Source organism: Amphiura filiformis, unplaced genomic scaffold (assembly GCF_039555335.1).
Source record: "Amphiura filiformis unplaced genomic scaffold, Afil_fr2py scaffold_22, whole genome shotgun sequence".
NCBI lineage: Eukaryota > Metazoa > Echinodermata > Ophiuroidea > Amphilepidida > Amphiuridae > Amphiura > Amphiura filiformis.
The window spans coordinates 1014891-1029090 of NW_027305486.1; the positions used below are offsets into that span (position 1 = coordinate 1014891).

General features: G+C 37.2%; 1 protein-coding gene across 1 annotated transcript; it reads left to right on the top strand.

The window, feature by feature from the left end:
• Positions 1-262: 262 nt before the first annotated feature.
• Positions 263-14200, top strand: LOC140143541 (S-adenosylmethionine-dependent methyltransferase Rv2258c-like). Its single transcript, XM_072165371.1, is given in 5 exon segments — positions 263-444; positions 447-528; positions 5330-5541; positions 10189-10317; positions 11086-14200. Coding segments are annotated over 5 exon segments (1107 nt in total). The 5' UTR covers positions 263-332; the 3' UTR covers positions 11658-14200.

Genomic DNA, 14200 nt, shown 5'->3' on the forward strand with positions numbered 1-14200 from the left:
TAAAGTTAAACGACTTTTTCCCTCCAAATAAGGGTGCCCTGCCAAATACAGCAAATTTAACATGATTTGCACGATTGGTACGGGAATCTATTGGACTATTGTTGAATAAACCTGAAATGAATGAATGAAATACTCTGCCCTGTAATAATCGCTAGTCATACACAAGTGATCGAACACAATGAAGGGGTCACGGTCATTTTACAGTGCACATTTCTAGTTTCTGGGTCGTGGTACACGGTACATATAAGCTACAATTAGCAGTCGAACTGAGCTTAGAGTATTAAATCAAAGCTTTCATCATTTCCGGTTCTAAAATCGACCAAATTCGAGAAATGGCAGCTAAAGAACAAGAAACCCGCGGAGAGACCGCTGATCAATTCGCAATGAAATTACACGGCCATGTAATGAGTAGTTACATAACTATTGGTATTGCTTTTGGTGATAGCTTGGTTTATTCGAGCTAATGGCTACGTTTGACGGATCAAAAACGGCTGGAGAGATAGCCACCGCAGCAAAATTAAAAGAACGGTGAGTAGTTTACTTATATCTATCATGAGCGGTATCTATGTGTTCGGCAATGTGCTTTTCCGCGCTTTCAAGCATACCGGGCGTATGCTGTTGAACAAGTGGCTTTAAAGGCCATCGGAGGTCAAAGGTCATGGTCATGGAGGGTTCAAATTTTAAACTTTGTCGATTGGGCTAAAACTTGGTGGGTGGAATTGATGATACGAGGGGAATGTGTGTGCGAAATAAAACCGAGGTCAATAGAGGTCAAAGGTCATTTAGGGGCTAAATTTTAAACTTCTCCCGATTGGGCATAAACTTGGTGGGTGGAATCTTTTATATGAAGGAGCATGAAAAAATGAATCAAGGTCACCAGAGGTCAAAGGTCACCACAGGGCTAAATTATAAATTTCAAACTTCGCCCGATTTCGCTTTAACTTGGATAAAGTAATTAAACTTGGATTAAGTAATTATCCATATCACGAAAGCATGAACAAAATGAAACTGAGGTCACTCGAGGTCAAAGGTCGTACGGGTCATATGTTAAAATATGCCCGATTGAGCTTAAACGTGGTAAAAATACTCGACATGAAGGGAACATGTCAAAAGGCCAAAAGGGTAATCAGTGGTCAAACAGTCTGCTGCTGGTGCTCTCACAGCAGCTGGTGCCCTCACAGCCATAGGTGCATAAGTAATAATATAAAATAACCACTTCAATTAATCCATCTTTTTTACATGGAAGTTGCCACTTTAACATGTTTTAGAAGTTTGTGGTTGAAAATAATAGTGTGGATATGGTCACAATTGCATCACTGGAAGACCTCAGGAAATATAAAAGCCCATTTCTGTGGTAAAATTAATTTTGTCATCATAATGAAATAGAAGCATTTATATATTCAGTTTTCATTTATTTATGCATTCATGTGTTCAATCAATCATTCATTTATTCATTCATTCAATTAATTCATTAATTCATTGGTTCATTCTTTTATGCACACATTAACATTTTCTGTTCTTTTATTCATCTTAATCTAATGACATTTAATATTGACATTGACATTGGGCTTAAACTTGGTGGGCGGAGCCCTTATGCGTGCAAAAAATTAAATCGAGGTTATCCGAGGTCAAAGGTCAAACTTCACCCAATTGGGCAATCAACTTGGTGAAAGGAATCTTCGATATGAAGGGAACATGTCAAAAGGTCAAAAGTGTAATCAGAAGTCGAACAGTATCGCTGTCATGCTGCTGGTGCTCTCACAGCTGCTGGTGCTATCACATGTAAAGGTGCATGTGCACTAGTCTGTATTATAATAAACAAGAACTGTCTTTAAAAAAGACAATGTCACGGATGAAGATCATGTTTCATAATTTTGCATTGATAAGTGCCTGATATGCTGGTATTAAATTTGATGGGACATATGGGTATTTATTGGTAAATACCACCAAGGATATACCATGAACTACAAATACAAATGTACTCTTAAAATGTGTGCTAATTTATATTTAATTCAGAAAAAAAAAGCTCAATGGATATCAATTTAAGCAAGTTTCATGACAATCCAACAATCAATATTCAGATGACCTCAGATAACCTTGAAAATTTTCCCCGCTGAAAGATGTTAACACCCACCAAGTTTCATTACCGTGCAACAATTGAACAGCAGACCTCAGATGACCTTGACATGACCCGGAATATGTTTGGCGATTAATTGTGGTCACATCCACCACGTTTACGGCAAGCCATTGGGGTCATAACGTGTATGTAGCTACGCGCAGCTTATTTAAAGCTACGTGCAGCCGCTTGACCAATCAAAATCGTAAATTTAATCACATGGTTGGGTCTTTACCTGCGCGTGGCATAGTGTAATTTATCCTCTATCACAGATATTACGTTGTTAATTTTTGTAAGTGAAGATATCTGTCGTATATCAGCAATGAAATGGTATAGGTGCTAAGTCCGGTGCTAAGTAATATTTGAACAGGATGATGATTGTTCTAGTTTACTCTGTCCTGGCATATTTACACCAGATACAGCGGCATGTGACCTTGCTTTCCCTGCAATATCTTTACACAGCACTTTACATCAGTAGTAGTTGTTGTTTGACCTTCAGATCCCCTGCACTGCTTTATACAGTGTACCACAAGACACATGGTAAACTTGCAAACACTAAGTTATAGTGCTATCTCAAGTTCCTCTGTCACAAATATTACGTGTTTTGTAAGTGAACATTTCTCAAGAATATAAGCAATAAAATGGTATATATAGGTGCTAAGCAATATCTGAACATAATGAGGATTCTATATTTATTTCTGTTTATATTTACACAATTGAGCTACGGGTTACAGTGGCATGTGACCTTTGCTTTCCCTGCAATGTCTTTAATCAGTGCTTTGCATCAAAGGTGGTTGTTGTTTGACCAGGGCTACGAAATCCCCGGTATCGTGGTACCGGCGTTCCCAGAAAAAAATATCATAGTCGCAGAAAAAATCAAGACGGGAAAAATATTTTGAAACATCCTAATCTTTTAATACCATTTGCCTGCAGATCTGAAAATATTATGTGAACACCACCTCTTGTAAAATATATTTATGTGAACTTTGAGGATAACTGATCAATAAAATTGAACGCCAGGAATATTTGTGAACAAAATATGAAAATAAACAGATGTCTTTTAATTTGTTGATTTAAAATTTTGTATGACTCGATCGACTGTAGTCTCTAACGCTGCTGCGTCAACAGGAGCTCCAGACCAGACGATCTTATACACCGCTGGGATCCCAGAAAGTAAATGCGGTAGTGTCTAACCAGCATCTTGTTTTTCAAGGGTTCATACTACTAAATCCGCCATAATCCCAACTTTGCATAAAAATTGTGTAAAATCGGTACAATATTAACAATTCTAGTGTTAAAAATTGTATTTGCTAGAACTTGTGAATGTGATATCTACAAATGTGAAATGAAAACACGACAATTTGAGTGATATTTACGATTATGTGCGCATGAATTAACACACAATGTCAAACACGGTTAGCAGTCGGAAAATCTGGCTGTTTTATATAGCGCTAATTTTCTCAAAAAGTAGACCTAAATGTTGCGTCATTTTCAGATATGTTATGTAGAATTCTGTTCTGATCAAGATGATATCAAATATTTATTTCAAAGTTGTAGGTAACTTGACTTATGGCTAGTAACATGACCCCTATTTTGTTTGTACGGAAAGCTATTTTGTGGTATGTATGACCACCTTTACAGTAGTCCGTGCCGTCATTTTTAATAAGATTTCATGAAAATAAATCTTACATTGATTTAATTCTCTACAGTAAAGAATAATCTAAAGTTTGAAGAGTGAATGAAATTATTGCCTGTTTTAGCCCCCAAAAGATACAAAGTGATCATGTCACAAATATCAGTCTGTTGATGAGACTCACGAAGTTTGACAGGGGATGAGAGTCAAGGGTCAAGAACAAAACGTTTTTTAGAATAGTTTTTTTTTTCATATTTGAATTTTCATAATTATGTTTGGTATAAGTTTTGCAAAATATTTTACCTGATTGTAATTCGTACAACGGCTGGCCCCTGCCTGGATCCATGCTGGGGCTTCGCCCCTGGACCCCACCCGTTCATACTCGTGCCCCGGCTCCGCGATCGCAGAAAATATTCCAGACAGCAGTTCACGTTCCCAGAAATGAAATTACTTTCCGCTGCCCTGCATTCAGCCTTACCATTTGTAGACCCCCAAAATAGAGCTCCGAAAGACCCTTGATTTTGAAAATTTCAGCTCTAAAAGACTCCAAAATTGCTCATTCCTATATTTCTGTTTTTCAGGCGATTTCCAATCAGAAAGACTTTTGATTTTGACTGTTCGCAGCCCCAAAAGTCCCCATTTTACTTGTTCGTAGGTCCAAAAGAGCCCCTTTTACCGGTGCGCTGTCAGCTCCCAAAGACCCACACAAAAGGAGCTAGCGCCGTGGTTTTCAGTTTCGGACTAGTGTAGTATATTTCGGATTCGGACTAGCGGCGTGTCGGACTGAAAAGTGTTTTCAGATTCGGACTAGCGGTGTGTCGGACTGTTGCAGTGGTTTTCATATTGGGACTAGCGCATGCTTTATTCGGACTAGCGCAGTGTTTTTCATTTTCGGACTGACGCACCTCCAAGTATAGGGAATATGTGTGTCGGACTAGATTTCTGCCGGACTAGCGGCGTGTCGGACTGAGCGGTACACCCCATTGTGTTAGGTGCCCCCTCTAGCATTATTTCAAAATGAAAGAGAGCAATGTGGGAACATTATTTTAAAACAAACAACATTAGATTAAAGGTTGGTTTTAAAGGTCATCGGAGGTCAAAGGTCATGGTCACGTAGAGTTACAATTTCAAAATTTGTCCGATCGGGCTCAAACTTGGTGGGTGGAATCCTTGATAAACGGTTCCAAAAGACATTTTCGACATTATTCCCATGTATTCACACAGAGATTGTCACCCTGAGACACTGAACTAATTGATTGACCCGCATTAAATAAGAACCTCTGCTGCGAGATGTATTCGTATCGTAATGGAAATCGATCGATCGATCGATCAAACAATCAATCAATCAGTCAGTCAGCTAGTCGATCAATAAATTAGTTAATTTCATAATAAATCAAACAAACATATGCATGATCATCGAAACACTACAAATGACAATAAACTATTATGGAGGGGATGGCCCGCAGACATATTTAATTCATATCAGACAAAACAGAAAAAATCCGATAACTTGTCGTTCCTGTGCTGAAACAACTTGAAGTGACGAGTGACTAGTTTTAGGTCTTTAATTTCACTTTAAGATATGTTCAGGAGTGGCTTGGCCTGATGGTTATTGCTGACATAATCGACGCTGACGACAAGGGTACTGCGTTCTTCTTACCACTACACAGACGAAAAAACTTAACAGCGGAGGGAGGAGTAGGAAACATTGGAATACCAGCAGCGGGAATTCCAACTTTTATGAAAGGCTTTGAGTACGTCATCAATGCAGCAAAAGAATCAGGACCTAATGGTAAACATAATTATGTTTGGAACTTACATATCGTCGGGTGCATCACATACTGGTCTATCTTGAATTTTGGACTTTTCTGAGAAAATTGGTATATAGTTCTTTTTTACGAAGCTCTTCTAATTCAACAAATTACAGACCTCAATTTTTCCTAAATAATTAGTTATAAAATATTAAATTTGAACTATCTATGATTTTTACAAAATACGTTTTCACATACTGATCTATCTCGAAAAAACACGCATTTATAGAAAATCTCAATTGAAAATCTGCGTATTAAGTTTACCTTTCTATAATTTAATTAGATTATGGATTTTCATGAATGTGGTTTTAAATTAAAGCATATCTTAACAGATTTATTTAAGTGGAATCTTTAATTATATTTACGTATGCAATATTGCTTAAAACTACACATAAGTTGTAGTTCTGTATGTGAAATAGTTAATTTCCCGATATCGTATTTAAAGTGCATTACATACTGGTCTATCTCGATAAGCTTCGAGATTGACCAGTATGTGATGCGTCTAAAGTCACGTCACCGATCGCGAACTTGAGATAGCCCACAAGATAGACCAGTATGTGATGCACTTTAAATACGTTATAGGGAAATGCCTATTTCACATACAGAACTACAACTTTAGTGTAGTTTTAAGCAATATTGCATACGTAAATATAATTCAAGATTCCACTTAAATAATTCTTATAAGTATATGATTTAATTTAAAACCACTTTCATGAAAATCCATAGTCTTATTAAATAATAGAAAAGTAAACTTAATACGAAGATTTTCAATTGCGTTTTTCTCGAAATAAGTGTTTTTCGATAGTATGTGATGCGTCCGACGATATATTGTTTTTAAATAAGAGCAGTAACAATACACTTCATTATGCATTGTCTTCACTATTATTGTGCAAAGAATAAATATAACGATGAAGATTAGTATATCACTAGAATGCTAGTTAGGTGAAAAAGTTCAATTTGGTGACCACTCTCTGGCTAGTAAGGTTTGACGATTGATTCGACTTCTATGGACCATTTAGAAAAAAATAGGCACTATGTCCTCGCGAAAATCCCGGCATTTTTCGCTAGAGGCCAAAATCCAAAATGGCCGCCGCCACCATTTTGAAAATTTAAGTTTTGAACCAGAGCACCTATAATCATGCACAAAGACACTTTTTCGGATAAGTCGAGTACAAGGATTCCGATTCTGACATTAGTTTGACATTACGGCATCATTTTTACCCAGAAATCCAAGATGGTGGCCGGCACCATCTTGAAAAATTTAGTTTTGAATAAGAGGACCTAAAACCGTGTACAAAGACACTTTTTTTGGATAAATCGACCACAAGGGAAATGGTGGCTATTTTTTTTCTAAATGGTCCATAGAAGTCGAATCAATCGTCAAACCTTACTAGCCAGAGTGGTCACCAAATTGAACTTTTCCCCCTAACTATGCATTATTGTGCTTCTCTTCACTATTATTTATACAAGGTACAAAACAAATACCCCCTAAAATTACAAAATATTTTTTGGCATAACTTGACATACATTTGGTTGATTTAAACAAATTAAAAATCTGTGAATAGATGAATCTTTTTGCTACCATCCCATTTTTTTTTTTTTTTTTGAAAATCATTTTTGTTGGTCAAAATCGCATTTTCCAAAAATGATGCTTTCAGAAAAAGTTGCACTTTTCAACATCCAATACATGTAATGTACAAAGACGTTCTCGATATCAACGTGATCGATGTTTTGATTGATTTAAATGTTCTTAAATTTTATGCATCCGATTACTCAGTCAACCATGCGATCATCTTTCAGTACAAAACAATGATTCATTGATATGAATTTTGACATGAATGGGGTTTTCAGTCGGTGTTTCAAAAATGGTAAAATCACTATAGGAGTATTGTGATGCTTATTCACAGAAAGGTGAAGGAAAACAACAAGAATTAAATCAATCTTTACATTAATATCTAGAACATTTTGAGCATTTTGAACATAATGTGGAAAAGAATCATTTTGAAAGCATCATTTTTGGAAAATGTGATTATTACTGACCAAAAATATTGTTTTGCAAATGAAACAACTTTGGGAGGGTTGAAAAACAATTCCTCAATTTGTATGTCAAGTGATGCAAAGAAATGTTTTGTAATTTTAGTGTGTGTGTGTGGGGGGGGGTATTTCATTTGAACCCTATATAATAAGAGTTAAGATGCATTATATTGTGCATTACCTTCACTAGTATAAGTGTAACGATACATGTACATAATGTATAATTTAATCATGATGTCAAAACAAGTAAGGCGGCATGTTACAGTTTGCTCCATTGTATGCTCTCGTTATTTGTACACAAGGCGTTATAGAACAACAGCAGCGCCGTGTTTTCCATTGATTGAAATATTAAACATTTTGTTAAAGTGCAACCTTTAATTTCGTTCCTTCCTTCGGTTTAAGGTTACAGTTTCTTTAATTCTCAACTGATTCAACAAATGAGATTTTAAATCAGAGCTGGTTCTATTTTTAACCCATGTGATCATTCACAACAAAGGGACCGTAATGTCGGCAGAGCAAGTTCTGACATATGGTCCTTTGAACATCTAAAAATAAATTAGGAAAAAAAAGGAAGAATTTCTCAAAGCATTTATATATATTTTAATTCCTTTCAATCAAGCAATAGTTACATATATTTTTTTTCCAATTATTGGTTATTGAAAATCCCATAGGAAAATATTGTGCTCTTAGTCACTAAAAAACCGTCTGGCGACAACCTCGAAATAGGAGTTGCTTGTTGTTTAATAAAATGTTCAAAATGTTTTCAATCAGCTGAATGTGGAACCAGAAAGTAACTACTAGTCTGAGCTAAGTGGCACATGTTATCGCCGTTGTTCAAACAAGCACTAGAGCGTACATGGCGCTATCGGGTGATTTTTGAGTTTTGGCATCCTTACACCTCAAATGATAAAACTAGACTGGTTCCATTTTTTTAACCCCCCCGTATGCCTCCCACGAGGGGTCGAAGGTCATAATAGGGCCAAAAAAAATTTGTTGTTGTAATATACCTTAAAGTGTTCCTCTCATTGCTAGGAATTAAAAAAAGTCCACTGTCATTCTACACTAAAATGCATAGTTCAGGAATTACAAAGTAAACTAGGTCAAAACGCTCGTAAAGTCGGCCCCTGGTCAAATTTGTTTTCTTCCGTGTTTAGAAAATATATATCATAAGCTTTACAATAATATATCATTTGACTTCAAACGATATCCAGAAGCGGAGTTATAACTTGTTAAACTTTGCTCCTTCAGTAAAAGGGTACATTATTTTGGCACTACATTATTACTTTATTTCCACATTGCTGGTATTAAATACCAAACGGTCATAATTGTCGGTCACTTCAAATCATCCCCAACTGAACGAGGTTCCGGAATGTTCTCTCATTGTTAATTGTTGGTTAACCCACCACTTGAACAGGATTTAGCCAAAGCAAACAAAGACTTAAAAGCTTTTTACTAATGCTATACATAAGTATAAGCTTATTATCCTCTTCAACAATATGATTAAAGATTGGTGTTTAACTGGACTAAAATGAGAAACATGTCGGACGAATATTAGGGACATATGAATACAACCTCTATGCATATTTTGCACTGTAACTCGAAATACAATTTGCCGACTTTACGAGCGGTTTAAGATGGATGGTCACATATGATATACCTTTGCTGTTACATTGTATGCTTTATGAGATTGATGAAAATTATTGAGATTGATTGATAGATTGATTGAAATGTCAACTCATGCACAAAGGCCAATTTTTTGAAATGCGCCGATTCAATCGCAAGTTGTCTCAAATTACTCCTCTCGGCAAACGAAATGGGAAAATAACTTGTTTGAGAAATGTATAACTTCAGAATGGGGTGAAATCATGGGTCAAAGGTTATGCATGTACATATTTCTATTGGACTTTGGTTGCATAAACATGACAATTAAAACTCCACCCAAATCGTGAATTATATGTTCGAGATTTCCTATATTAAGGGAAGTAATTTGAGACCAGTTTCGATGAAATCGGACCATATTTAAAGTTTGACCTTTGTGTATGAAACTTTTGACATTTGACCTATCCGACCTTATAACTCCTGAACTAGAAAAATATGACAATTGATTTTTTTATACCCTGTGATGAGAGGAACAATTTAAGATACATTACAACATGATGGGGCTCTCCCACTGTGACCTTCGACCTCTCCCACTGTGACCTTCGACCTCTCGCGTGAACCACAGGGGGCATAGAAAAAATGCAACCAATCAAATTTTTATCATTTCAATGATGCCAAAAAACATTGGTTCCACTAATGTTGGAAAATAAATCCCAAACCCACTGCGCCCTGTACTTCGTACCTTGTGTGGAGTTATCGTGTTTATCACCACATGATCTGCATCTGGGCTTTCAATCAGGCACTAAAATTTAGTACGGCGACACTCCCAGAATTTGGAGTAATTGTAAAAATCGTAATTAAATGTTGTCTCCAGACGGTTTATTTAGTGACGAAGGAGCACAAATGGGCTGGTATCGAGACTGGAGGGGGAACTTATCTAAGGAAAAGTCATGATTATTGTCTGTTATTTTGAAGGAAAAAAATCTATTTTTTAGGTTTTCCGCAAGGTGCTACGGCTGATGTATTCTGGCCATGGATGGACAGTTTTACAGAAGCACTGATGCCAAGCGCTGCACTGTTTAGCTCGATAGTTCCACTAATTCCAAACTTCAAGAAGAACATGGGTAAGTAATGTAATATGAAATTTACGACCATGATACGTTCTTTATCTTTGTCAAAATGTTAGTTACACCAGGGGTGAAAAGGCACAATTATGTCGCATTTGTTAAACTATAGCTTATCGGGTACACAACTGAAAACCGAAGGGTAGCAGCCAATCTAGGTGAACCCAAAGTGGCATTCTGTGACTATCTTTGCCCATGCGCAAACTAATAACAAGTATCACGGTTGTTTGATGGCATATAAAACTATTCATTTTCAAGCCAAGTTGAACACTGACGGCGCTATTGATCTTAATTCGTAATTGCATCTTTATAATGGCATTTAAACATTATAAATGACATACAGCAGGGGAATTTTCATCATAAGATGAAAGAAGAAACCCATATTATTGGGCGGAATTAAATTTGAAATAATTATATGTAAATAGCGCCCTCAATTTGCATACAAATATACAATTTTTTTTGAATAAATATAACCACAAAAAGGCAGAAAAGGATAAAAATATTGATAAAGAAAAGCAAATCTAATTTAAAAATAGCTAAAAACATAAAGGGCTATGTGTATGACCTGCTACCACAAAATGAGCGTAAAAGTCGCAATTTTTTCGAGAAAACCAATGAAAAACTTAACAATTAAGTCGTGCCAGTTTGAATAACGAAGGGTTTTACCAAATCTATAACTTATCGAATACTTGGTTTATAAAATCCTAATTCGTCATCACAAATTTAGGTTGCATGTTTAATTTTAGGTTTAAATGTTCTATATTCCAGAAAGTGGTGCTTCCTTTCTGAGCATAGGATGTGGATCCGGCATTGATTCTGTCAATTTCGGGGAAGCATTTCCAAATTCCACTATCATCGGAGTTGACCTTGACGCTTTAGGCATCCAGAAGGCACTATGCAGGAAGCAAGGCAGTGACAAAAACCTGACGAATGTAAACTTTGAGATTCATGATGCTACAAAGCTCCCTTCTGATTGGTCCAATAGGTTTGATTATGCCACATCCATGTATAGTATCCATGATATGGGGCGCCCTGATTTGGCATTGAAAGAGATATATAGGGTAATGAAACCAGGTGGGTATTATCTGATGATCGAATTTACAGCTGCTACCAATGTGAATGGTAACAAGGGTCGGATACTGATGGAGTTTCTATATGGTGTGAGTTTACTCCATTGCATACCGACCGCTCTAAGTCAAAGGGAAGATGGTGTAGGGTTGGGAGCGTGCTGTGGCCAGGAAACCATGCGTAAGATGTTGAAAGACGCGGGGTTTGAAAGTGTTGAGGTCAAACCTGTGGAGGGGTTTGATTATCTTGTGGGCATACTCGGCAAAAAGTAAAAGTTAGCTTAATAGTACAAACTTATAGCTTTCAGTTCTCATTGTATCCCACCTATCCTACCTTTTTTCTACCCCCCCCCCCCCCCTACACGCACACCCCTCCCCCTCTTTGTCACCTTACTCTCGCCCTCTCCCTTTCTCTCTTGCAGATTTTAATGGGACGGGCGTAATATACCGCATGTAGAAACGAGGGTTTAAATACACCGCCCAACTTCATATTCGTATGCAGAGATTTTATCATAGTTTAGGCATAATTTATGTTGGTGGTCTTATGGAAACTTTTGGGCCTCTTTATTGCTAAATTATATTTTTATTATTTTGAATTTCGGTCACCTCTCCTGTTTCAGAAGACAGTTAAGACAGCTATGGCAAGATTAAGGAGTGAATATATTATGAAGTTTTGAGGCCTCGCTTACATTCACGCCCTCTGTCGATAAGATCGTTTTATATGAATAGATAATATATTTCTTTTGTTTTATGTTATCACTCGGTCGACTTCTGTCGGACTCCTACGATGGCTCTCCAGATGTGTCTGTCCTGCATGCAGCCCTGGATTTCGTTTGGTTCCTGTCCAGTGTCCTCACACAGAAGATCTACATAGGTCTTGCTCGGCCGCCCACACTTCTTTTGCCGTGACTGGGTCTCCACAACGCTAGGTCTGACACCACCTGCCCTGTACTTCTTAAACAGTGACCAGCAAATTGTAATCTTCTTTTCCTGATTTTATCAGTTACCTTTGGGAGTTCTCCATACAGTTCTTTATTAATTTTGTGGTATGTGTCCTCCACCTTATATCAAGAGCTGATCTAAGTAGCCTGGTGTAACAGCCATCCAACAACTTGCGGATCTTGGTTGTCACTGTCCATGTTTCTGAACCATAGAGCAGGATGCTTTCTACTGTTGCTTGGAATAGCTTGACATTAATCTGCCTTGGAAGATGGGATTTCCAGATATTAGTGAGCTTATTACATGCCCTCCATGCCAGTGCTTTCCTTGTTTTGATGTCCTGATCACTGCTTTGGATCCAAGCTCCAAGATATTTGAAGTCTTTTACAACTTCCAAACTGGTTCCATCTGCAGTTCTTACATCCACTTCAGTCTGTTGATTGAATACCATGCATTTAGTCTTTTTGGTATTCATGTACAGACCTACTCGTAAAGCAGTTTTCTCTATCCTTTCCAGTAGCTCCTGAGCTTGACTGGCAGTATCAGATATTAATGCTATATCGTCAGCAAAGTCCAAGTCAGTAAAACATAGCGGTCCAACCTAGTAAAGCCTAGATTCTCTTCTCTACCATCTATAGCAGATCTCATGCAATAGTCTAACACAACAAAAATATTATAAAAAAGATAAGGAGCAAGAGTGTTCCCTTGAAGAACTCCTGCAAAGATGTTGAATTCATCTCTTTCTCCATCAGGAGTCACAACTTTTGCTCTTGTGTTCTGGTAGGTGTCTTCTATGGCTTCCACAATTATGGTAGGTAGTCCATATGCCTTGAGTATTTTGACCATTTTCCCTCTATATGTATTATATCGAATGCTTTCCTAAAATCAATAAATGTCATTACTGCAGGAAAGAAAAAAAGCAAGGTACACCAATTTGATGTGGGGAAACAAATAAAATGCAGACTAGACAGTACGCTGGGGGACAAAAACAGCAAATGTAGCATAAGAAGTAGGCAAAGTTCGATAGCCAAAAATTACCAGTTCCAAGGCCCACAGAAGTGCTGAACCTGCAAAAACAACAAGGTTCAATAGTAATACAAAACTGCACTAGAACAAGTGATGAAAATCACTGTGCATATAAACAGACACGCTAAACCAAACATCCAGAGTAGGCACAAAAACAGGCAAAGTTTGATGGCCAAAAAGTGCCAATTCCAGAGCCCACAAAAGTGTCAGGAAAACAGTACAGTGGCAGTGATGAAAATCACTGTGTACATAGCAGTCAAACAACACCAAACAGACAAAAAAAAACCGACGTACCGAGCAGATAAACTGCTCTTCTTCAGGGACAGAAAACAAAATATAAAGCAAACAACAAGAACTACATGCTGTAGTTTAAAAAGTCATTACTGCAGTGAGATTTTTGTCCTGAATTCCTTCTATTATTCTTCTAAGTGCAAGAATCTGTCATACAGTAGATTTATTTTCTCTAAATCCGCATTGGTTTGGTCTGAGTTAGCTGTCTATATGTGGTCTTACCCTTTCAAGCAGCATGCGTTTGTAGGTTTTTGCTACAATAGAGCTAAGGTTTATACCCGTGTAGTTTGCAGCGTTGCTGAGATCCCCACTTTTTGGTTCAGGGATAAGGTTCATTATAGACCACTGGTCAGGTTTTTCGTTGCTAACAAATGCTTTGTTGCAGAAGTCAAGGATAATTTCATCCAGGTTGCATCTTTTTGCATCCTCACCAAAACTTTTCCCTTCCTTTTCTGATTGGTAGTTCTTCGAAGATTGTGGGTATACAGGCTGAGTCAAAAAGAAGTAAACTCATGTTTGAGGGACTGTAACTCGAGATCTGCAAAGAATCTGCAAAAGAT